The sequence below is a fragment of the Epinephelus moara genome, chromosome 18 (assembly GCF_006386435.1).
Source record: "Epinephelus moara isolate mb chromosome 18, YSFRI_EMoa_1.0, whole genome shotgun sequence".
NCBI classification, from domain to species: Eukaryota; Metazoa; Chordata; class Actinopteri; order Perciformes; family Serranidae; genus Epinephelus; species Epinephelus moara.
The window spans coordinates 32599134-32625481 of record NC_065523.1 but is presented as its reverse complement, the minus strand read 5'-3'; the positions used below and the strand labels follow the sequence as shown (position 1 = coordinate 32625481).

The window sequence follows — 26348 nt, the reverse complement described above, 5'->3', positions numbered from 1 at the left end:
TGTAAAGCGCAGTGAATTGCCCTGTTGCTGAAATGTGATATAGAAATAATCTTGCCCTGCTATTACGCAGTGCCCTTGACACTAACATAAGTTTGTTTCAGTGTTTTGTGTGAAATAAAAATGTAATAAATAAATTACACTTGCTGTCAATTCAAAGATTTAATTAGTTTCACCGCTTTCATGTGTACAAATAATACACTTCAAAGTTATAAGGTCTTTTATGCAAATGCAGCAACAGTGCAATATTAGCTGAATTAGCTGAACATGCTTACAGTTTAATAAATACAGATAAAAATAAAAGAAATGCAGCATAAGGTATAATTGATTTGAAAGTCTCAAAAACAAAATATACTCAAGCACAAGCCACTGCAACTTCAGACTTTATGTTCTTGTGGTAATAATCTAATAAAATGAAGTGACACAGTTGAGGTACTTGCAGAAAACACGTCTAACAACAACAGAGGACATGAAATGAGGCCAAAGTATTCAGTCATGGGAGAATGCTTTCGGTTTTGTTTATTTCACTGCAACAAAGGTAACACACTAAAGAAATGTTGTTACATTTCCAGAAGTTGAAAACAAGTGCTGGTGGTTGCTAAAAACAGTGTTAATACATAACTGTCTGGTTCACATATGACAGGATGTGACACACTGCAATAAAACCACCCACTGTCATCTGTAAGTGCAAACAGTAGGATTTAAATGAGAACTTAATTTCTTTTCATTTTCAACACCTACTAGTGTAATAAGATAAATTACTTTATCAGATTAATCTCACCAAGCAAACCCTGTAATAAAATGCTGAAGAAAATATCTTACTTTCTATGTACAGTTCTGCGATTCTTTTCTAAAAATACCAAAAGGAAAAAGTCAAATTTTAAACCCTTGTGAAATTCATTCATTCAGCTGAGCTCTCACGGCTGAACTGTGTGACCGACATTTCTGACAGCATCTGACAGCCTGGTTTCCTGACCAAATATCTCTTTTTATTTACTCATTTTTTTAAATGTGTATGAAGACATCAGGTCTGCTTCACAACCAACCAGTCGAGAGATGAGTTACAACCTTATAAAAAATTGAGTGAGATAAAAACGTGTTTGTCTTTATTAGTCATCCCACATAGCACTGCAAATGTCACTGAACTCATTCACCAGACTCAAACAGTTACAACCAATATTTGCAATTACAATTTCTGCACTCTTATCTGTTATAACTTGTGATTGTATCTTTGAGATGTTTGCATTTCTGTTGCAAAGCAATATCTCTCACTGAAAGAAGCTACTGTGGAGTGAAGGAAAAAATATTAAGTCTATTTTTATTTATTCCAGTAGACCTCGTATGACTTCTTCTCTGTGTAACTGGCTTCTGTTGTCCCTGTGCCACATCTGACTTTTTCCTTTACTACCTTCACAACAAGACCTCCAGCTAGGGCAATGCCTGCTGCAGCCTTTCCTATCTCAGCCACTGCAGTCAGGATGCGTGTCGTTGCTGTCACAGTGCCCCAGGGGTCTGACACAACCCTGCTGGCCACTGACGCCCCACTGGGCCCTGTTAACCCACATACAGCACCAGAGGACCCAGCAGCCACTGGGACATTCGCAGCCACCTCCCGAGCCAAGGCGGCTCCGGTTGCAGCACACTGAGGCGCCCCAGCACCTGCAGCCACACTCCCTACAGTGGCCACTGCGTGCTGCCCTGCTGCTGAGGCTAAACTACTCTGAGCCACTGTAGCATTGGCTACACCTGCTGCCCCTACTGATGCAGCTCCACAGACGGCTCCTGTGCTGAAAGCTGCTCCCTCCAGAGCTGCACCTAAAGCAACTCCAGCTCCCATGGCGCCTCCCACACCTGCTGCCACTCCCACAGCAGAGGCCCCTATGGCACTAACCTGCCCCAGAGCATCCAGAGCGCCCTCCTTAGGACTGGAAGCTTCAGCACCAGCAATGGCTCCAACAGAGCCACCCAGTACTCCACCTGTTGCTGCCCCCAGAGCAACTGCGGTTTTACCTGTGGCTGCCGCCACTATGGCCCCCACAGCCTTCCCAACACCTGTGCCTCCCGCTACAGACATCCCAGCTAACTGACCTGCTGCAAAACCAACTGAGTTCCCCACAAAAGATGCCCCGGCTGCAGCTGCTAAAGGAGCAGCTGCCCCAAACATCGCCCCCACGGCCATGCCTGTGGCTCCAGCAGCCACCAGGATCTTAATTCTCTCCAGCACCTGAGCAGAGAGTGCAGCCTCCCTCCTTGTGCGAATCAAGGATGAATGGAGAGACTGTCGCCTGCTCAAGGCCCTGCTGCCGTCTCTGCGCCTGCCTCTGAAGTGGTCCCTACACTGATCAACTCTGTCTCTCAGGAAGCTGAAGGCGTTCCCTCTGCTTTCCTCTGTCCACCTCTCCATCCTAAAATCCTCATCATTTCCTCTCTCCAACTCCCTCCTCCTGACCCCCTGTGATCCACTATTGGTGCTTTCTGCTCCATTAGACTCCAAGTCACACTTCCTTCGCTTTGCAAGTTTAGCCTGTTCTCCCATGCTGCTACTGTTATTGTTCCCCCCCTGTTCTTCCCCCTCTGCTTCCCCACGCTCCCTCAACATCCTTTTCTGCTCCTCCCTGATGGCAGCCTCTGCTTCTAAATACATGGCATTAGTATAAAACCCATATTTAGTTTGCTTTGCCATCTTTTCCACCTTCATTAGGAGCTCTTTAACCTGCACTGAGTTACTGGGGTCCTTGTTGTTCAGTACATGGTACCTGCCCCCACACCTGTCAATCAGTGCCTTAAGCCCAGCAGGTGCAGTCTCTCTCAGGTAATCTTCGAACCCCATGCCCTCTAGCTCATCACCCCTGGTAAAAAGAACCACTGTGTGGTGATGGATTGCATCTTCTCCGAATATCTTGGCCAACTCGCAGGCAGCCTGGTTCTCATGAGCTGTGTATCGTCCTATCGGCACCACCAGGAGGAAAGCGTGTGGCCCAGGGGCAGAGAGAGACACACATTTAGCTATCTCTGAATGAATCTGCTCCTCGCTGAGGTGAGTGTCCCCAAACCCTGGCATGTCAACCACTGTGATTCTCCTCATCCTCCTCTGTGTGACAGTTTGGCCCTCCTTCTCAGCATCCTCTTCCTGTGCGAGCTCAGTGCTCCCAAGCTGGCAAATCTGGGTGACAGAGCTAGCGCTGATCTGTGACAGGAACTGCCTCCGGCCCAGGATGGTGTTTCCAGACGCGCTCTTGCCAGATCCAGTCTTTCCAATGAGGACCAGCCTGAGTTCTTCATTCCATCTGGGTTCAGAGTCGTCTTCATCTTTCTCGCCCCCCATTTCAACCGGCTCTTTTTGTCCTCTTCCTAATCCCCTGGTGGAAAAACTGTACAACATGAAGTGTCTGTAAATTACTGGGACTTTTGATGTTTCATTTTGATAGGTTCACAAAAATAACATAGGCTGGCTAATATACACCATTTATTTAATTAATTTACATGCAGTGTTGGAACGTAACCAACTACCTTTACTAAATTGGGTTCCTACATCTCAAGGCAAGTTAGACTGAAGAATTTTTAAGACTTCTTTTATGCCACTCTGAATGTAATTTTAGACCAATTTCACAATAACAAAAACTGATAGAACAAAAACATGAGCTGAGTCCTTAGGGTTAGGGACAATTTTGCCCATATTGCCAATAATTTTGAGATTTCACGATGTAACATTAGAGAAAAAAAGGTTCATAAAATCCTACTCCCAATGTCTTTGCATTTTTTGAGACTCCTGAAAGAATGATTTAAGACATTTTAATACCAAGTAAAGGGGAACACCACCTAAATTAAGAATTCTAATATGTTATTCCCATGGCCAAGGAAAGCGTAATTAATATTTGTGAACATGAGCTGCTCTCTCTCAAAGCCAGAAACAACAGAAGGAAGTCTCAAACTTGTGATGTCATCAAGTATAAAGTCTGGAGCTTCTCCGTAGACAACAGATGGGAGCCGAATTTTATGGACAAACAGAATGTTTGTTTTCTTTTTTATACCCAAATGACCTTTATTCTACTGCAGTGTTCTCAGTTGTGAAACAGAAAGTGTACCCATATACTCTGGACATTCCTCTGGGTGCTCTCAGTTCCATCTATTACATCTTTCACCATTCATTATCTATGCAGCAGCTCCAGACTTTTTACCCTATGACATAACAAATTTGAGTTTAGCATGCTAGTTTCTGTTTTTTTGGATGTAGTTGCTTGTGTTTACTAATATATTTGGGCTGTCTTAGACCATAGGAAAATTACCAGCCTGTACGGGTGTAGTTCCCCTTTAAAAACAAAACTGAAGTACGTAAACTGTACTTTTGTTTTTCCATTTTATGCAACTTTTAGCTGCTAGTCCCCTGCTTCTTGGAGGCAAATATTGTACTTTATACCCCACTAAATATATTTGACAGCTTTAATTATGTTGCAGATTGAGATTGCTAATACAAAATGTAATGAACTAATAAATTATGATATATGGATTAAGCTACCCAGCAGTAAAGTAGCTCCACTGTTGCCAGCTACAACATTAAAGTGATATACACATTAATGCATCAATAATTATAATACAGTAGCAGACATTCTGCACAATGACAACTTTTACTTTCATTATTGTAGGTACATTTTTATGTGACTACTTTTGTACTTTTACTTGGGTACGATTGTGAATGCAAGAGTATTATTACACTGTATTATCATACTTTTACTTGAGTAAAATATCTTAACACTTCTTCCACCACTGGTTACATGTCACAAGCCCAGGACAGTCACAGCTGCATAGGTGACATTTTCAGACCAATTAAGGCCTTATTTTTAGTGAATTTTTAATGAATTCAATGTCTTTAAAACTTTTAAGGGTCAGTGGAAACTCTGCCCAAGTGCTTTATTTAAACACAAATCTCAGTTACTTGTTCTTTTCATTTCCTTTTTATGCTACTTTTAACTTCTGCTCCACTACATTCTGGAGGCCAATATTGTACTATCTGCTCTGCTGCATTTATCTGATAGCATTTATTACTACATACTTTGAAGATTTAGATTAGGCCTATTAATACAAAATATAATCAACTAATTAAATTAGCACTACAATTATGATATAAAGTTATAATTATGGATTAAGCTACCCAGCAGTAAAGACCAAATGTAGCTCCATTGTTGTCAGCTACAACATTAAAGTGATGTACACATTAATGCATTATAATTATAATGCAGTAACATAATATCTATGAATCTGTAAGGAGACATTCTGCACAAAATGTACTTTTACTTTCATTATTGTAGGTAAATTTTGATGCTAATACTTTTGTACAATTACACAAGTATGATTGTGAATGCAGGACTTTCACTATTAAGGCAGTATTTCTGGATTGTAATATATTAGTGCCTATTAGTATAATTAATTTGCTTGTGCCTATTAGTATACAATATAATAAACCAATAAAATCATGATATAAGGTTATGATTATGGATTAAGCTACCCAGCAGAATTTATTAAGATTAGCTCCACTGTTATCAGCTGCAGCTTTAAAACTGGTAGTATATTATGATGCTGAGACTTCAGTACGACTTTGAATGCAGGACTTTTACTTGTTACAGATTACTTTTGCAATGTAGGATTGCCTCTTTTACTTAAGTAAACTGAAGTATAGTAGTAAAAGAATACTTCTTCCACCACTGGTGACATGTCACAAGCCCAGAAAAGTCAGTGTGTCAGGAAGTTTCTGGACAGTCAAAACATCTCAACTGAATAGTTGTGCTAATGTTATGAAGGTTAGCCAACGTTACATAATGTACAAGTGAGCTAACATAGCTACCGTTACCCACTGGCATTGCTATTAATAGCTCAGATACTACCAAACGATAATCTACATTACAGCTAAACTCAAACATCAACGCAGAGATCAAGTTTTAATCTCAAATGTCACGCTGTAACCGCTGCTATCTGTTAGCATGGCGACGCTAGCTAATTTTAACCTACATTGACAGCTAACAGCTAATTCAACATTAGCAAGCTAACGTTAGCAGGTTGCTGATTTATGACGGAAATAGCAACAATCACGACGTGAGGAGATTATCTCACCAGACTTCGTGTTATTTGACACCTCTCGGTCAAAGATGTCGAGTCTTCTGTGCATTCAAGCTCCCCTTATCTTGTGATGAAGCTACAGTTACATGTTGTGTTCAGCTCAGTTCATCCAAAACAAAAACACTGGACTTTTAGTTGTAGAAAGTCAGTTTGGTGACGGCCTGCCCTCTGTTGGCTGATCTCTACAACTGGCTCTGACTGACACACAGACAGACACTGGGAATAAAGATAAAGATGATAAAGATAAATAAAGATGGATAGATAGTTAGATATAGATACAGATAAAGATATACTTGTCTTATGTTGTTACATAAACTGGTGTCAATTTTTTTTTTTTTTTTTTTTAAATCTCTCTCTCTCTATATATATATATATATATCTGTGTGTGTGTGTGTGTGTGTGTATAATTTTTTTGGACAGCAGTTTATAAAACAACAACAATATGTATATATATATATATATATATATATATATATATATATATATATAATTTATTATTACATATATTGGACAACAGTATATATTCATATGACACAATATATATATATATATAGAGAGAGAGAGAGAGAGAGAGAGAGAGAGAGAGAGAGATACTTATGTTGTTATATAAAATGTTGAAAAAAATATATATACATCTTTTTCAACAGCAGTTTATATAACATGTGTGTGTGTATATATATACATATATCGATCAATAGATCGGTAGATATAGATATATTTGTGTTATGTTGTTATATAAACTGTCAAAAAATCTATATATACATTTTTTCGACAGATTATATAACGTAACACAATTGTGTGTGTATATATATAGATATATAGAGATAGATAGATAGATCTATAGATACAGATATAGATATACTTATGTTATAGAAACTGCTGCCGAAAAAATATAAATTAAAATTATATGTTATCATACAACTATATATATTATTAAATTAAATATTTTATATATATATTTTTTTTAATTTTCCGACAGCAGTTTATATAACATAACACAAGTTTGTGTATGTACATATATACCGGTATATACACATAGATAGATATATAGATATAAATACAGATATTGATATACTTGTGTTATGTTGGAATATAAACTGTTGAAAATAAATTATGTGATTTTTTTTCAGCAGCGGTTTATATAACATAACACACGTCTTGATAAAGCAGAAGAATTTCCTCTGCTGTTTAGATTTTTTTTTTTTTTTTTAAACTTAAGAACTTTGTACATCTTGATAAAGTGACATATAAGCACCATGACTGTCAGGGGGAGACTTGAGAGAGAGGGAAAGAAAATAGCAGTCAATTAGATTTGCTAAAATAAACATCATCAGGTCTTCTTTATTTTACCTCCACAAAATCAGGCTGTAAGGGTCTTAAGTATTTCACCCACTTAGCCAAGGATTTAAACACATTTTTCTGAAGATGAAGAGAAAAGGTGCAAAAGTATCTATCCACTCCTCTGTTGTGGGGGTTCAGGAAGCAGCCAGCGCCTTGTGAGGGCTTTCTTGCAAGCAGATATAAAAATACCAAACATAAATTTGTCAGAACGCTTTGCCTTGAAATCAGTGCAAAATACGTGCATTTTTTGTACGTCACTTTATTTCATTAAATTTTGATAACAAAATGGCTTGTTCATTCTGCAGCAATGATATTCTTTCTCTGAATATACATATAGTTTTATAACAGTCGTAATACTATTTCAAAATTACATCAATCTGAATTCCATAGATCTAAACCATTAAAATATGTTGATTTCCAGCAAAGATGAACAAAATAAAGACTAAAACAAACAAAAAATGAACACAGGAACAGGCGCAGGGCTGTAAGATGAAGGGTAAGATGTATATCTGGCTGACAGATTTTCCCCATCAGGATAAAATAATGTTTATTATCTCAGAGTCATTAAACTGAAGCAAGATTGGAGTACAAAAGAAAGCGAAATATGTAGGAGCAAACACTCACTGATGATCCCATTTGATGGTGATGAAATAAAAAGTATGAAAAAATGACATTAAAAAATAAACAAATGACGGAATATTGTCCTTGAGGCAATGAAACATACGATGCATTCTCAAAACCTTGAGCAGCAAAACCAAGATTCATAAACATACCTCTAGAAATCTCTTCAACAAACTACACTTCAAGGAAAAAAATTGTCTTCCATCATCAATACAAGCTAACCAGAGAAAAATGAATTTAATAGGGGAAGGACAAATTTATATTTGGCGAATATGTATTTGAAGCATATGGGTTTGAGACACATTAAATCTAGACCAGACACAATACAGTGGGGTTTTGCAAAGTTGTTTTTTTTAAGATTATACTAAAATTAATTATATTCCAAAGTACAGTTATGTAATCCTCAAGTTATCAAAAATGAGTTTCCCTTATCACCTCCTACTCCAGAGACCTCTTTTACCTCCTATACAACGTTTGATTTTCCAATTATACATCACTGTAGATGCACAGCGACTCAACCTCCACTTCCAGTTTAGTTTTTTGTGTCACCTTGAAGGTCCCTCTCTTGTTTTCAACAGAGCACCTGGCTTTTGTACAAGTCATGACAGCTTTTATTTCCTTCACTGTCGTCGGAGTCTACAAGTCAAGCCACCCCTTGTGGACTGTGCGTATGCTCCTTCCTTCTTCGTCTCTGCTCTCCGCAAGCACTGAGGTGCGGCGCTATAGCTCGGTGCGGGAGCGGGAGATGCGAGGGCCTTTCCTGATTTCTTTCCTCTTCTCTTCTTTCCTCCTCCTCTTCTCCTCCTCCCTCAGGATCTTCTGGAAAGCCTCGGCAGTGTGGAGCACCTGACGCAGATGAGTAAAGGTTAGAGAGACAGACTGTTACTGAGGCTATGTGGGAGATGTTATTTTTGGGGCTTGTTTTAAAAAACAGAATGATAAAGCAAAGTTATGTCTGCGTTACTGTTGTTACTGGTTGGAAAGATGGATATATTAAAGGGTGATACTGTATGTAACCTTTCACTTGTAATTTTGGGTCAACAGATTGTAATTCAACTTAAAAGCGTCACCTTCCCCAACTTTCTTGGTTGCCTTTAACAGCCAGTGGACTGATTTCTCTGGAAAGGACTCAAGACGAATTTTCTGGGAAAATCCAAAGGATGCAACATTTATGCACACTCAAGAGTGATTTGCTTCTCCTCAGCTCTGCCACAACGCCAGCGGTGTGCAACACTAGCTAACCTTGGTTTAGAAATGGAGTCTGCTTACGTCAACAAACAACCGGCAGCCATCATGCCAGAGTCCTGAAAAGGTTTGTTTCAGATCTTTACGTTTTGCAGCAGTAGCAGAGACAGACTTTTACTTTGGGCTATAGCAACTCAAATTCAATGGTGGCTAGTCTGTCTCTGGAGCCACCATCCACTCTCCTCCTGACAAAGTAGTGTCCTAGCGGCAGGTAGTGAGGAGAAGGGACCAGGGGTTTACGCTAGCTAGCTAAGTGTCTCATTTGTCACAGTAAATTCATCAATTTAGTGCTCCATATCATAAATTCAATACTCCCGGTGCTGGAAAAACATCCTAGAGTAACAAAGACATGAAATTTATTGTAGTTTTAGCCGGCTAATGTTAGCTAACATTAGCTTACTTGCTAAAGCAGATGAATTGCTAGCTAGCAAACATAGCTAAATACCGTCTTGAGTGGCTAATGTCAGCTATCAATCCAGGCTCCAGGGACTGGTTTGCAAATTACTTTATCAGCCGTTACGAAGCAAGCAACGCCAGATGCAGTGTAGCTAAGTTACAACTAGCTAGATAAGCTAACCTGCTAGCTAACGTTGTCACTATATTAGTTGGCTAGTTTGCCAAATTACTTCACCAGCTAGCGTTATCCATGATACTAACTTATGTATTATGACCAATGTGTTGATTTAACCATAAATAAATTATGTAACGGTACAAAGCAAAGGTGTATTACCAACAAATGCTTTCTACTGGCCAAGAGTGATGCAATGCAGGGGCAACCTACTAGCTAACCATAACTTAAGCTAAGGTTAGCCAGCAAGATGTAAAGCTACACTGCATGGATCTGCTGTTGGTTGCTTTCGTAATGTTAGTTAATATAGTTATTAGTAAATGGCAAGCTTGTTAGTGTCAGGGAGCCAATGGTCTAAATAAATGTGAAGTATTACAGATAATAACCAAAGAAAACTGGATACAGCGAAGGAGGCTGGGCCCCATTTATTCCTATAAAAGTTGCTCAGTGGTGCAGGAAGACAAAAACTTTTATTTTCTGCATTTATAATTACCTGGATGATCGGCACTGCTTCTACATCATTGGGCCCACAAAGCAAGAACATTAGACTCCTGCTAACCGAGCCTGACAGTAACATTACTCTAAATGTGACTGTAATTTATTTTCCAGCATTCTATCAACATGATGCCAATCAATCATGTTTATCCTTGTGTATGTCTTCTCACTGTTTTGGCTGGTGCCCAGGTGCTCGCTTGCGCCTACGTGGTGCAAGCATGAGCAACAGGATGCTGACTGCAGCTGAGTTAATGGCCAACAATGTCATTAATAACGAGGATTTCATTAAAGTTACATACAGAACCTTTAAGAGACACCAAGAGGCAAACAACATGCATGCATCTTACTCACATCGTCTCTCTCTGTGCGGTACGGGTTTGTAAAGTCTGGGGATTTCTCTGTTATTCCCAACTCCTGTGACATCTGAGAGATGAGCAGAAAAGACAGATGACAGAGGAGAAGAGGAGAAGGGGCACATTGTCATTTTTTTTAAAAAAGAGATAAGGAATGCAAATGAAACACTGTCGCATCCCTTATTCTGCAGATAAAAAGCAATATGAGGCAAGCAGCTGCAGACACAATCGACATTTCCTCTGACTACTATAACTTATTTTATCATTTAATGATTTCAGCTTTAGACCCCATGAGTTACCCGAAATAGATAGTTGGCGATCAGACACTAATAGTGGGGTTATTGAGGCACAAGTGAGGGCTGGATGCACAATTTCAGGGCGCTAACTGCCACTACTTGGAGTCTCAGAATTAATCCACAATATAATCCTCTTGGCACATTGCTAAGGTCACAGATTAATCCTGCAAGAGTTTAGTTCATTAACCCACACATTAAACAGGGAATACCATTTTATCTGCTTTGCTCTTTTGAGTTTCAAAGGCCACAATACATCATGCACTAATTTGATGACAAATGACACATTTTGCAGTGACGGCAGAGCAGCATTAGCTGACACTGAGGATGTGCTGTGTGCTCTGTCACGTCTGTTCACCAGCCACATTAACACCACTGTTGCACTGTGTATCGTATTGACATGGTGTACATGTCTCACTATACCATCCTGCAGAGTAAAGCACTCATTTCGTCACGCTTTTATATCAAATTCTGCGAGTAGACCTCACAATAAGGAAGCTTCACATAACATTTTGCTCAGATTCAAATGTACAGAAGATTGCAACAAGAAACTAAACTAAATCAGTCCTCAATATTAAAGCCAATTTAAAGTGGAAATAAACAAGTTTTTTTGCTTTAACTTCTCATTATGAAGTAAATGTTGATTGCACAATCTAATGGCTATAGAATAATGACACCATCTGCGTTTAGACTGGTTGCCTCTGAGCCTTGCTTTCACTATGCAATTCTGTCTGCCATCGGGTACGATCTCCTGGGAAAATGATTGCTTAATTTACGGTACAAATGAAGTGCATTAACCATTACACAACCAAAACAGAAAGAGAACAGCACTTTTGTGTTCCCAGTAGCTATCGGCAGCCGTCCCCAGTTACCAGAGATGAAGTTCTTTGCAGTTACTATCCCAACTAGTGGAAACTGTGGACGGTGGAACAACCAAAGTAACTGTGGAAAACAAAATAGAGTGTGACAATGTTGTTGGTAGTTGCTGGGCTATGATGAAAAAGGAAAGCGTATTACCAGGGTATTTGGTATACGACAGTATTTGTGTGTGGCACTAAGAACTCAGACTAGCTTAACTGTCATGTTAACTTATCCTATAACACTTCATTCCAACTAGGGGTGCTGCGATCCAACTTTTTCACTTTCGATCCGATACCGATACCACAGCCCTAGTACTGATCCGATACCGATCCAATACCAGCGCATATTTCTATCTCTCTTTTCTGACCAATAGGTTCACTTTTTTTAGTACTTATTTTGTAGAATAATAGAAAAGGCTTGATCAAGTACCATGACTCAAAATGAGAATAACATACTTCCCGAGATGAATAGTCCACAACAGTAGGTTATTATGACAAAACTTTTACACGTTTTGCATTCAGCTGTTCCGTCTTTTTAGCTTTTCAGAAGGAAGTACTGCCACACCGCTGACATTTTCTTCAACTATCCACGCTGTTTTTCACCCGGTTGTTGTTATCACGTGACCTCCCCCTCCCGCTCTCCTCTCTTCTTCACGTGTTACAATGAAGTGCTGGATGGAAAAGCTGGAGCGGATTTGTGGAATAGAGTGTTAGTATCGCAGTGCTAGTATCGTACTTTTCCCCTGCAGTGTGATCTGATCCACGTTTTTTGGTTGGATCGCAGCATATTTTCGATCCGCGATCCGGATCGCAGCATCTCTAATTCCAACAATAACCAACTTTAGTTTCATTGAAATAAACCCTTAATTCACAGAGTTAGAGATTAAAATATGCTGTTTATCCCCTGGGTCTCTCTCTGCCATTGTTAGCCCGCTGCCTACAGTCCTGTAACCTTATCCCCACCTCTTAAAGATGCCACGTCTGTTAGCTCCGCTGCCTGTTCCAACAGAAGAGGCTGACCTCTGGTGGCATGTGCTGTGCACTACATACGCTGCATCCTAAACACAGCATATCCATATGAGTTTAATAGAAAGAGGAGTGTCTGTATTTTTGACGTAGGGCTGGGCAATATAACAACTATGTACGATCAATAGATATTTTCAAGCAAGATATAAATTTAGACAACACCGTTTATATCGATATAGAGTCAAGTTGTGTTACATGACGCATACCAGTGTGCATCTTTAACTCTCCACACAGCTCCACTCACTCACTCACAAGATCTCCAGCAACACTTTATAGAGTCGTAGCCTGACGTGCACCTCCCCAGATATGTAACTACACGTCACAGTGACACAGAACTCCTGTTTATGTTTGTAGCTGAAACCATTTCCCTCAGTGGAAACGGAGCTTTTACTTTAATTTCACAGATAAGAAACAATAAATTGTGAAGACAATAAAGCCTCTACAAAATAGTATTTTAAGTGTGATTTATCCTGGCTTCATATGAGCAGAGGAAATCTCCGCTCGTAGCTAGGCTAATTAATACACTGTAAAATGCTATAGGCTTGTGCTAATAACATTAGCATGTTATATTTGTTTGGAAAACGTGTTTTTTGTTTTGTCGGCCAAACTAGTGAGCTGTAATGGAGCCGAACTTTGTAACGTTACCTTTGTTCAGTGTTGCTGTTGTCCCTGGCTTCATGTGAGTGGAGGTACAGGGTAATAAAATCCCTGTCTTTGCATCTTTGCATTTTATTTTGATCACAGTCTGTTTTTATAAAACTGCTTGTGACATCTCAAATGTGGCTTTGACTTGCAACTGAATACATGTAGCTCATTTCCTAGAAAATACCGATATATATATATATATATATATATAAATATATATATATATATATATCTCATGTATCGGCAGTCAGCCTGTAAATACAGAGATATGAATTTTTGTCCATATCGACCAGCCCTATTTTGAAGGTAATGGAAATAATACAGTTGGGATTTCTAAATTCCCTGGTTTATTGTAATACAATAATAAAGTGATAGCGCCCAAGCATAGCACCAACTATAATACCATTTCGTAATGCAGAGGGGAAAATCAAAAAATGACTGTTTCCACTTTAAACAGGCACAAATCAAAAGAATGAATAATTTTCATATGTTCAATACTTTTACCTTTCGCCCCTAAATGTGGTGTAAGTCCACATTTTCAGCAGCTTCATCGAAGCAACAACACTCTCTTTCTTTTCAGCACTGCAGGTGATCTCACAAATATTTTATAAATTCAGCCAGTCAAAAGCAACGCTTTCGCAGTTGGCACCCAAAGTGCAAATCCATTTTTTACACCCTTACTGCAGAGGACATCGGTGGACTGTGACAACACTGTAATCGACAGGTAGCATTAGGTAATATAAGAACAGGAATTTAGTCTTACTAGTGTGAGGACATGTTGGTGGGCTCCTCCTGTGAAAACCCCCGTCTGGTTACAGAAATTAAGCCCCCAGCGCAGCAGACCGCCCCAGTCGGTGTTCCGGTCGTAGTAGTGGTGGACAATACGTGGGAAACGCAGCGCCACATCACCAAAAAATGCTGTGTTCTCCACCACGTGGGAATATGCTGCAGAGATTTATAGAAAGAAAAAAAGAAAGAAACAAAAGAAAGAAGACTGAGGAGAATTCTGGCGATACTTTTTGCACAGATGAAATACATATGACATGCTGATGAATAGGAAAAAAGAAAAGAATGCTAATAAAATGATGGTTGATTTTGTTCACTCAAATAGAAATAAAAATGAAAAATAGGGGATGATGGTATTTGTGACATTCAGACAGATGTTACAGTTGATATTGTTGGCACCTGCTGCCACCAAAAGAGGGCAAGGATGAAAGAAAGAAAGAGTGTCAGAGGTGGAGTGTTTGGAAACAGGTAACACTAGACAAACCAGTCTGAGCAGAGGTGGAGGAAACAGAAACAGAGTGTGAAAGACACACTAGAGATGCTACTAAATAAAGATTTATAGGCTTATATAAGTAGAGCCAAAGACATTGCAAAAAAAAGAAAGGATGAAGCAGCTGAGGTGTAAAAGTGAATCAGACCTTCTTTGATCTTGTCGTCCATTGGGAAAGGGTCATCAGGCTGCATGTTGGCCGCAACCAGGATTTGTCTGGAGTCCTCCAACACCTTAAGAATGAGAAAAACTGCTCAATATCTAGATTTCTTTACTTAACAGTGTGTGCTGTGGATTGAGGTTGCTGTGGTAAAGCAGGTGAAAAATACAGGTAAAAGTTCATAGGAAAATGTGCTGATATGATAATATTTAAACAACACTTTGCCTGCTGAGATCAGGGGATGCAGTGACAGAACTTCACAGTGGAGTGCTCAAAAGATCAGGCTTTGAATAAAGAAACGAATAATAAGTAACTGAGAGAATAACGTTAAAGGGACAGTTCACACCAAAATCAAAAACACCAATTCTTCCTCCTATCTACAGTGCTACTCATCAATGTAGATTGTTGTCGAATGTTGGCGATATCGTCCGTAGAGATGTCTGCCTTCTCTCCAATATAATGGAACTAGATGGCACTTGGAGCTCAACTCTCCAAAAACCCCCAAAACAAAACAAAGAAAAAACCTACTTTTAAAAACTCAACAGCAATGTCTCTTTTCAGAAATCTTGACCTGGTTACTCAAGATAATCCACAGACCTTGTTGTGAGCAGTTTCATGCAGGAACTATTTTCTCTCTACTGGACAACACTCGCCAACTGTATCACCACACAGAGTGAAGCGTGCATCTACTCATGTTCGAGAAGCTCATGCTCCTAACAGCACAAGATGTAAGCATTAAAGGGATAGTTCTGATGTTTTTAAGTGGGGTTATATGACATACTTATTCATAGCCAGTGTAAACCTACAGTAGATTGTGGTATGCAAACCCCAGTTTGAAGAAGTGGCAGGATTACCGAATAATCGCACAGAACCTAAGAAATTTCCTGCTAGAGAGGGCGCAGCAACCTAAAAGAATCTATATCAGTTTAGGTGTACACGATATTGTCAATATTTTTACCGCTTACCCTTCCGTTAGACAGCACGTTCAGACGGGGAAGCCATTAAAAGCCTCAGCTCCCCATCTATGCTCTTATCAAAGCCACAAGACTCCACTGACAAACACAGGAGCTACTAGTCTACCATTTCCTCCATTAGTATATTATTTTGTGTTATGGTGTGACTTTGGTGAATCCAAACTAACCCTTCTGAATGCCAAAGTCACACACAATGACACAAATTAAATAACAGATTGATCTCCTGCGTCGTGATGTTAAATTATTTTTTGTTAGATGAAACGGATGAAATAAATGTACTTACCCTTAACCAATTTTTTAGGTGGTAAAAATTTGTTTATCTGCTGCTCCCGTGGACAACAGTACATTGCATAGCTTCTGTGTCAGACTCCAGCCTGCCTCTCCAAACTGGGGGCATGCTGACTGACATCTACTGTACGTAACACACTGACTATGGATAAGTACCTCACACAACCCCACTTATAGGGATCTGAACTATCCCTTTAATAGCATCTTCCTTTGCTAAGCTGTCATGTCAGCTAGCCCACTGGTGCTAGGTGGGCTAGCAGCAGATGCATGCTCCCTTCTGCACTGCCATATAGTTGGTGGGTGTAGTTCGATTGACAGAAAATAGTTCCTACATGAAACTGCTCACAACAAGGTTTCATTATACTGCAGAGAAGGCAGACATCTGTACGTCCAAAATCTCCAACGCAACTCACACCAAAACAATCACATGTATTTTTTATTAGGAGATGAACTGTCCCTTTAAACAGTGTGAAACCTGTCTGACTGTTGCTTCTGAAGTTGTGTCAAGACGAATCAATGTGTCCACACACAACACAACATGTCTTTGGACAGAAAACACTTTGTGTCATACTGTGGTTGAAACACAGACTGAACACAACAAGACATCGACTGAGATCAGAGTCAGCGCAGCATCTTTGGGGATAGTATATAAAAGAGATAAAAGCAGGATCACTGTTAAGCACTCTATCTCACACACACATAAGAACACACACATACACTGGTATAGAAATGCTGACAATGCTCTCCAGCTACTGAAGGTTGACTGTGCTAGTTGTCCTTGAGAGGCACACAGATGCATAGATAACTGTCCTCTGGGAAAATGAGGCATACTGTAAAAGCAAAGCTCACAGCTCAGTGTGAGTGAATGGCACTCCAAGCAGCTGAGTCTGAATTAACATTCAAATGAATGCGTGGAAACATGCTGATGAATGTAATCGTTGGATTTGAGGCTTTTGATTCTGTGTCGGGCTGCGGACCTTCTGATCCTTCAGTCTGCTGAGAGCACAAGACGGTCGAGCTCTCAGAAGTAACTCTTGCTATCTTTTTTTTTTTTTTTTTTTAAATACTAGTGGCCTTGTCTGTTCTTGATTTAGCTGCTGCCCACAGACTATGTGAGCATTTGACGTGAGAGTGCACACACACAGCCTACCTTGAAGAGTCCTTTGAGCATGATGTCTATGATCTTGTACTGCTGGTTGATGTCATTCAGCTCTACCAGATTCTTGAGGGCGTTGAGCTGATCTTTCCTCTTGGTCTCAAACAGCCGCTTGTCTAATAAGAGGAGGTCAGGAAGACACACGCTCTCCACATGGGCATCACACACATAAATGCTCTTTCATGCACCCATCTGTCACATTAAACAGGCACAGAAACGTTCACACACACACAGGCAGACACGTTCACGTCCACACTGTGCATTTGGCCGCACCGACAGCAGAAGGATACAGATCTCCAGGTTGGAGTCATGCCTCAGTCTGTGCGTGTCCGAGTCTGCCGAGCTGAGGGCGGCGGCGGCAATCGCCAGGACCACTGCACACAGACTCCGCATGGTCAGCAGAGGTTGGCCTAGAGGCACTCTTCTGAAGAATAAAAATGACAGGCCGTGAGATTGTTAAACATCAAAATATTGGCACACAGTCGCGTGATTTCCCTTATTTAAGGCTACAGAGAGAAGAGTGTCCATCTCAAAACAGAATTCTCTGACTACGACTTTCACACTGAACACATTTTCTTTTGATACCGAGATCCTGCTTTCATCTGAAAACAGTAGGCTTTCACTGAAATAGTTTTCTTATTCATGAAGCCATTTTTCGTCTTCCAAAAGCCGCCAGAAAGGCTCCCTCTCTTGTGATACTTGTGGAGTACGTGAAATAGAGAGACATGCTAGGGATAAGTGGTCAATATGGAACACTAGAGGGGAGCCGGCATCTGAAGTGGGGCTCCTTATGTTCCTTTTAAAAGACACATCTGATGTCTGGCACTTGCATAATCCCCAGAGGAGCATTTACAATCTCTGTACCAGACTCCCTCCCCCTGCTCTTGCCTCCTACCTCCCCCCCATCCCCCTGGTCTCTCTATCCGAAAGCAGTGGTCGTCTTAGACATTTTCATCCAGTTGCAACTTCCTTTTCCCTCAGAGGATTTTTTTTTTTTTTTACGTTAGAAAGGAAGGGATGAAAGCGAGAAGATAAATACAACAGCTAAAAATAGGACCTCATCAAATGAAAATTTGATGAAAGCCACAAATTTTAAGAAAACATTAGCAGAAAACAGAAGTAACTGGAGGGAGGGAGCGGGAAGATAATGTTAATGAAAAGCTACAAGATATAATTCACATAATTCATGCATAATTTAGCAAGGGCTCCATCACTGATACAATCAGAAGGATGTGGAGGGGTATGGGGCTTGGGTGGGGGTGGAGGGCACGCAAGGAGAGCCAGATTGTGAGAAACAGGAGGAAGACGGGAGGAGAGAGATGAGCACAGGGGCAACGAGGCTTTTGGAGGGGAGGGGGGAGGTAGAGGAGTGTGAAGGCGAGACCCTGCGGGAAATAACAGCTTTTCCTGGTGAATATTTCATTCATTCATACCTTTGCTGAGACACAGCGGCAAAACTTGGAGATGCACAGATAGGAAAGCGAGCGCAAGATAGAGGAGGAGAGCGAGCCTGTGCAAGAGGATAATGAGCACCAGGGACTTGATTTTGCACTGACAGAATTAATCTTTTGCAAGCCCGGCTGCCAATTCTTGAGTCTGAAGGACTAGGAAGTGAGCAAACGTCTCGGGTGTGAATGTTAATTTAGACTGAATGAGCCCCCCTTAAGAATCTCACTCAAATCAGAGGAGAAAAGCATATGCTTGTAGACACACGCTACCACTCTTCAGAGCGCTGATAACGCGGACCAACAGCGATCATTTTATACTAAATCTTCCTCCTGCTTCTTTGCTTTTGCAGCACATCCTGACAACTGTGCAAAGACTGGAATCTAACAGTAGATCTCAGGATATTATTCTGCCAATGTGACATGAGAGACTGTGCTGAAAAAGAGCCGACAAACTCCCTTCTGTTGCAGCTACTCTGGCTTTAAAGGGAAACTCTGCCAATTTTAAACCAGCTTTGTATCATAACAATGTGGGCAGTATGCTTTAATAAACTTCCCTCCATCTTACCAGATCTCCCTGCTCGTCTCTCAACCCAAAGCAGCTGGGTGACAGATTTTCTCTGGGTCTAGGGCATTTTCATATGGCCACCACCACGGACACAACAGGCACAGAAGTGGATCAAGAGAGAGATGCCCCTCTCTCTATCTCTTCCTTCCTTAAACTAAAACAAGGCAGTGCTGATCAAATATAAACCAAGACTTTGTTACTGTATCGTCTATTTCTCGTCTAAAATGCGTTCAGGAACATATTTTAGAGCAGTGGTTCCCAACTGATGGGTCACAGGTCCATTCTGAATGGACCACAAGTGACTTGCGAATGTCTCAAGTTTGCAAAAACACACACTTTATACTGTACTTTATAAGTACAGTGAATTTCCAGCACAGAGCTTTCGTTTTGAAGTACCGTTTCCTGCTGTAGAGTGAGTGACTAACTGAGAGCTACTTAACAGAGACAGCAAACTAGCTCGACAACATGGCCAAACGCTAAGTATGACGCTGAATGTATTAAACTGTGTGGACCTTGGACAAATGACTGAGGAGAAATCTGGACATCATGGGTGGACCATTTTGCAACTCCTGTTTTAGAGCACTGTTTGGCCTTAATACGAGAATTTGTGAACAGGAAGTGGGCGCTATACTGTGCTATACAAATGGTAAAACTAGGCAGTGCTGATCAAATATGAACCAAGATTTTGTTACTGCGATGCCTATTTCTCATCTAAAAATGTTTTCAGAAACAAATTTTAGCTCATCATTTAACTGTAATTTGAAACTGTTTGTTACAAGCCGGCCGCCATGTTGTATCCTGTGTCAAAACGGACAAGGTTGCATTACTCCGCCCATCAACAGGAGGGTTTATTGGTCTAGTGCGGCGCAGTGCAACCTGGTAGTTGTAGGTTTTTTACCTCTTGAGCAAAGTAAATGCCACAGCCCTTTTCTCTGGTCAGCAACAATTTCAATTGTATTTGCACCTTTCTACTGCACGGATAGCCCCGTTTTACAAAAAGACCATCTTTCCAGCAGTTAAATATGTCTTTAAGAAATTTGAGAAATGTTACCAGCTGGTCGTCATACTGTTTCCTATCTCAAAACGGGCAAGCTCACAGTACGTCCCCCCCGTGCGGTTGCATTTCAGGCCCCCTGGAAGTGCAGCGGGCTTTGAAGCCGATTTTTGTAATGGCCAAACAATAGCATTACAACTTCCAGGTCCGTCATGTGATACCATTGGCCCCAAAAAGACTTTTTCTAGCTTACATTGGGAAAGAGATGTCTGTTAATCAATTTCATTAAAAAAAATTTTGAGCGTCACAACCCCAAGAATTTCGAATGTCTAAAAGAGCTGTACAATTTAAGCATTTAATCCCCATTCAAGTTGGCGGCGGGCAAAACCGGAAGTTAGCCACTTGGCTGTTGGAAGATCCAGGTAATCTTATACCTGGGAAGTCAGACTTCTTTGGCTCCATGTGCCACTGTGCAACTTATACAGGAATTAACAGTGCCCAGCCTCAAATGCTGTAACCAGTTCTTTGTACATCCATGCAGCACTGATTGATCCCGTGTGGCACGGTAGATTCTGGTAGTAGTAGGTTTTCTATCTCTTAAGCAAAAGCGAATGCCACAGTTCTTTTTCTCTGTTTTCTCTGGTTGTGTAGCACTAACTTCAAAAGTATTTGCCTCTTTCTTTTAGATAAGTGGCCCAGTTTTATGAAAAGAGCATCTTTTCAAGCAGTGAAATACTTTAATAAGTGGTGGTCTCTGTGGTCACCTAAGTCTCTTATTTAAAAATAAAACTTCTTTTCCTTACAGAGTCAGCAAAAACAAGTGTTCCTAAAGACAGCTGAGTGAAGACAATGTTCGATTAAGGCCAATTTGTGCGTTCTGAGAACATCTTTTGGGTAGCTTCCCAGCTTTCTGAGAAATGCAGCACTAAATATCCTTAAGTGCTGGTCGAAAGCCTCAATATTTCTAGATAACAGCCAAGGAAAAGGAGGGGGGCTCGTCTCTCCTGTGGCAGCAGCTCGTCGGGTTATTTGATGTTCCTGTGTGCTTCCATGCAGTCAGCCATGTAGCTCCCTGACAGATATTTATGGGCAAAAAAGGGTTATCGCCACCGGCACAATTTCAAGCAGTCAACACATACTGTGTATCCTGCAGCTGCTGGTGTTTCTGTGCAATAGGGCAAAGTGCTGAGAGTTTAAGAAGTAGCGCAGGAAGGACATTAGGAGCGGATCAATCATCTCTAATGTGGCACGGGCAGCACAGAAATGAGAGTCTAAATGCATCCATTAACTGTAAGCTTGCAACCCTAATTACACAGGACGATCATTTAAGAAAATCTAAGTCACAGGACTGGTAAAGCTCTCACGTTCTGAGATCATATTACACTTGGCTTTAGCCTGACCGACTGGGAGCGACTTGGACACACTGCAGAGAAAATTTCAAGTGCTCCCTGAGGGGAAAGGAGACCTTTGACAGATAAACCACTAAGATAACATGATTTCCACTCATGGTCGTGGCAGTAACATCCCATCTTCCACCACCTTTCTTACTTTAGGTGGACAGCAGCAAATACTGCACACACAGCAGCCAAGTGCTCACATTATAGGACCATTAATACATCACAGCTGCTCTGCAAGATGAGTGCATTGGATGGATTTCCCTCAGCATGACCCACTGATGGTCAGCATCCAAGGTGGGAGGGCCTGGTTCGGCTTTGGTCTGTCAATGTGGCACTCAAGTCGGGCAGTGTACTTCTTGCCGAAGCCGTGTAAGCCCACGTAAATCTCTTGGCCGGAGGAGATTTTCTTCTCTGCCAACAACAATCTCCTGCGGCAGAGAGGCTGAAGTTTGATTTCCTGTGTGGGAGATCCAGGTTCCAGCTTTGTCAGATAAGTAGGCTAGCATGTCTAATCATACTACACACCCGTGAAGATAGCTCCACTCTGAGTTTCCCTGTGGCGTTAAGAACATGAATTCTACGATGCAATGCCGGTCTGTAATTTCTCCTAATCCCACAGGACAGGAAGGAGGAAAAAAAAATCTGAGAATCTTCAATCAAGAGTGGGAAACTGTTAACCAACTCTGTGACATTAATTTCAAGAGGCAAAACTAACCCTTGAGGCAAAGGCGACTCCTGAGAGGATGGAACAAGCAAGATGCTTATCAGACAGCTGGATGTGCAGCAGGAGTGGATCCAGATTCCCCTCAGGCTGCCCGCCTGCTGTGGGAGGTTTGAGGTTCAAGGACTGACACATCATCTCTCTCTCTGCGTGCATCTGCGGGGCTCTCTCCCTGTTATCATTCATGCAGAGGCACTGCCACGGACATGCGTAATGGTGATGGTGATGACAGAGCCTGGATAAAGACTGTCATGTGGACCATCAATTACAGAATTGCTTAATTGATTTGCATGCACCCTGCCTGACCTGGCTGTCCTGCTCAAACGCGCAACTGTCTGCAGGCAATGATGAGTTAATTCACTTAATTTCAACCCGCGTTCAGTGTGAAGCCTCTGATGTAAACCCGTACCTACTGGTGGTACACATCAACTCCGCAATACTACATCACAATTATTTATATAAGACTTCCTCCAGGAGTGCGCTTTGGAGAATTAACCAAGTACTAGAAGTCGCTCCTCGACAAATGGATCCCGCCTGTCATTACAGCTGTATGCCCCGCCAGGATCCATCAGGCAGCGGCCAGCTCAGGTGATCCAGCCGATAAAGCGCTGGACGTTACAGCCACAAAACTCGCGGATCACTCACCGTGTTGTAGCGAGAAACGGCGGCGCCACACGGCAGCGATTAGCGGGCAGCGTCTGCTCCAAAGTAGTGCAGTTTAACCTTTTTTTGGGTAATCTCTCCACACGGTTGAGGTCAGCTCGCCGATGACGGGGACGGGACAGTCGGCGTTCCCCTCTGGATCCTCAGGTGACGGCAACACGGAGGTGGAGTTGTTCATTTACATGCGGCTCGCGCTGCTCCACTCCGCCAGCGCCACGATCGCACCGGCTGGCTCGCCTTGGACGAATGACAGCCAGCGGGCGCTAACCGAGGAGGAGGATGTTGTTTCCGCACGGAGGAGTTAAAGGGAGACACCGTCAGAGCGTGGGGGTGCGTTCCGTTTCCCTCAATGTGTTTCCTCAGAGATGATGATGGGCTGACACTTTGCAAGATACATTTTTGAATAGATACATAAATAAATAAATAAAGAATAATGAATAAATAAAATGTAGGCTAATAAAACGTATTAATATACATTTAATACGAATATATATAATAATGTGTATAGTGCAATATTCTTCATCTTGCACATATATATTTTTATTCCTCCTACTTATATTGTGTTGTACATTGTAGCATTATACACATATTTTTATATTTCTAACTTCACATACTAGTTTTATATATTGTATTGTAGGGCTTTTTAAAAAAATATCTTTTACACACTACACATACTCAGCACGTTAGTTTATTATTATGATTATTTCTACTCCCATAATGCACCGGAGCAACTGTAACAAACCACTACATATATAACAGTTGTTGTGTTTGATCATTTCTATGTAACTTTAAGTTTAACATAAGGTTTTTTCACTTTAATTTTTAAATATTTTTAGCTGTATCTAATATTGTATATGTACAGCTGTACTTAACAAAAACAGAATAAAACTACATAATAATAATAAATGAATCATTGGCAGTGGTTAGCATTGTCCCCTCACAGCAAGAGGGTTCCTAGTTCGAACCAAGGGGTGGAGGAGCCCCTCTGTGCGGAGTTTGCATGTTCTCCCCGTGTCAGTGTGGGTCCAAAGACATGCAGGTTAATTGGTGACTCTAAATTGTCCGTAGGTGTGAATGTGAGTGTGAATGGTTGTCTGTCTCTATGTGTCAGCCCTGTGATAGTCTGGTGACCTGTCCAGGGTGAACCCTGATTGTAACGGTTAGAGAGGCAGTTGTGTGTGGATGTGTGTTGCAGTATGATTGTGTTCAGGAGATAAGATGAGGTGGGAAGATAAAATTCACATATGATTTGGAGTGTGTTGAAGTAATTACAGTAAATGACTGTATTAATATATAGCCATGGCACGGCTCTGTCTTTTAAAGGTCTGGTGTGTAGGATTTAGTGGCATCTAGCATTGAGGTTGCAGAACTAAATATTCTCCCATGTGCCAAGCGTGTAAGAGAATTACAGTGGCCAATGCGAACACGCGAATGGCCTTATCTAAAGCCCCTGTTCGATTTGTCTGTTATGGGTTACTGTAGAAACAACATGGTGGCCTCTGTAGAAGAGGACCTGGTCTGTATGTAGATAGAAACTGCTCATTTTATGATGACAAAAACACTGATTCTTATTTTTACGTGATTGTAAACTACTAACAATAAGTTATGAATATTATTTACAATTTCTGCCAAAGAATGCCCCTAAATCCTACACACTGAACCTTTAATATATATTTTCACAGAGTATGTTCTTTGCTCCATCCGGTAGATTTACCATACCTTCATAGTCCATATGTTATATGTTGGGGGATCAGGTTTTAACCACTTAATTGTAATGCATGTTATTGCTGCTGTTGGCAACATTTATAAAAGTCAGGTATAACTCCTAGTAGTGCCTATCATTTTCAACGCATTTTTTAAACATGTATTAGCTGTGCACATGGTCAGGGAGGAACCCCTTATCACTTCTCCTGTCTGACTGAGTCACCATTTGAGAAATAAATAGGTGTTTTACTTTAGTAAATTTACTACATTTACTTTCTTCCTGGAACACCTGGAATCTAATGCATACATCCTCAGTAGACATTATAGTCAACTAAGATTTAAATCTTTGAGAAAACATGTGGAGGCAGTCTGTCTCTCAGTGCTGGATTATAGTGACGTTATTTACAGACATGTCGCAACATCCACTCTCTAACTGCTGTCTGCCATTCAGCCCTTAAACTGGAGACATCAATGGCACTTATCACTTTATTCTTTATCCAAAAGTGGGTTGGCCTTCTCTTTTCATTAGAAGAGAGCATTCTCTATCAATAAAGGTCTTGTTCAGAAATTGCCCTCGTGTCTGTCGTCATTTAATGGCTGAAGAGTTTGATCACATAACACACGCTCACAGGACTTGTTAGTGCTGCGGGTTTCTGGAACTGTCATTAATCTGGGAGAGACTCATGTTAGCTTATTCACACCTGAATGAATTGCAGTGCACAATGAGGCTTGATACTATGGGACCAATGGATCGATTCAGAAGGGACTTACCTGATTAAATTAAGGTTTGAAAAAATATCCTCCACTGAAAAGTTAATCAAAAAGTTTCTGCCCAATGTTGACATCTCCGAGCAGCTGCACCCCTGAGCAGCAAGCCTTTGCCCACCTCACATTCACTGTCAAACACCAGCGGCCTGTAGGCGTGGTCACAATCTGTGACACAGCAGCTTTGTGAGGGTCCTCATGGGAAACCAGTCCTTCCAGTCCTGGGTCATTTCCAACTGCGACCCTCACAGGGACAAAACTTTCTGCCTGGGCATATCAAAGAAAAAAAAGAGCAGAGCTGTGTGATGAAGATAATCGCTGCTATGACCAGGTCAATTACTCCTGTGGATCGTTTTTCATTTTCATGTGTCTCATGAATCATTTCTATAAAGTCAAACGTGTCCTTTTCACTTTTGTGCTCTTCCCTGTTAGTGACTTCACAGCAAAGACGACACTCTCCAAATAATAAATGGCTACAGTAATGGCAGGTTTCACCTTGACCACTTCTGTGACTCTGCAGTTGTAAAATTCTAATAGAACATAAAAAAGGCCATGTGAGGTTTTATGCATAATTGTGTCCTTTAAGTGGTGTACAAAATCCTAAAGTAGAGACACCCCTGATATCCTGCATTTAATTGTATTATATTCTACAAAAAGTAGCATAAGTACAGATGTGGGCTTA

At 41.0% G+C, this 26348-nt stretch overlaps 2 protein-coding genes across 4 annotated transcripts; both read right to left on the bottom strand.

Annotated features, from left to right (window-relative positions):
- Window positions 1-147: 147 nt before the first annotated feature.
- On the bottom strand, window positions 148-6257 carry LOC126405929 (uncharacterized). 2 transcript variants are annotated; one of them, XM_050069978.1, is made up of 2 exons: window positions 6103-6257; window positions 148-3368 (listed from the first exon to the last, which is right to left on the bottom strand). In XM_050069978.1, the coding sequence occupies exon 2, from the start codon at window positions 3320-3322 to the stop codon at window positions 1316-1318; it is 2007 nt and encodes a 668-aa protein (XP_049925935.1). In that variant the 5' UTR covers window positions 3323-3368; window positions 6103-6257; the 3' UTR covers window positions 148-1315. The 2 variants fall into 2 exon arrangements, with proteins under 2 accessions (XP_049925935.1, XP_049925936.1); XM_050069979.1 differs by having other exon boundaries at window positions 148-3356; window positions 6103-6245.
- A 2172-nt stretch (window positions 6258-8429) lies between these two features.
- Window positions 8430-25996, bottom strand: LOC126405941 (coiled-coil domain-containing protein 134-like). Of its 2 annotated transcripts, none has more exons than XM_050069995.1 (7): window positions 25673-25996; window positions 17700-17833; window positions 17404-17525; window positions 14980-15064; window positions 14319-14500; window positions 10730-10801; window positions 8430-8916 (listed from the first exon to the last, which is right to left on the bottom strand). In XM_050069995.1, exons 1-7 carry the CDS (start codon window positions 25744-25746, stop codon window positions 8791-8793), a joined length of 795 nt encoding a protein of 264 aa, XP_049925952.1. In that variant the 5' UTR covers window positions 25747-25996; the 3' UTR covers window positions 8430-8790. The 2 variants fall into 2 exon arrangements, with proteins under 2 accessions (XP_049925952.1, XP_049925953.1); XM_050069996.1 differs by lacking the exon at window positions 25673-25996 and adding an exon at window positions 23180-23462.
- Window positions 25997-26348: the final 352 nt, after the last annotated feature.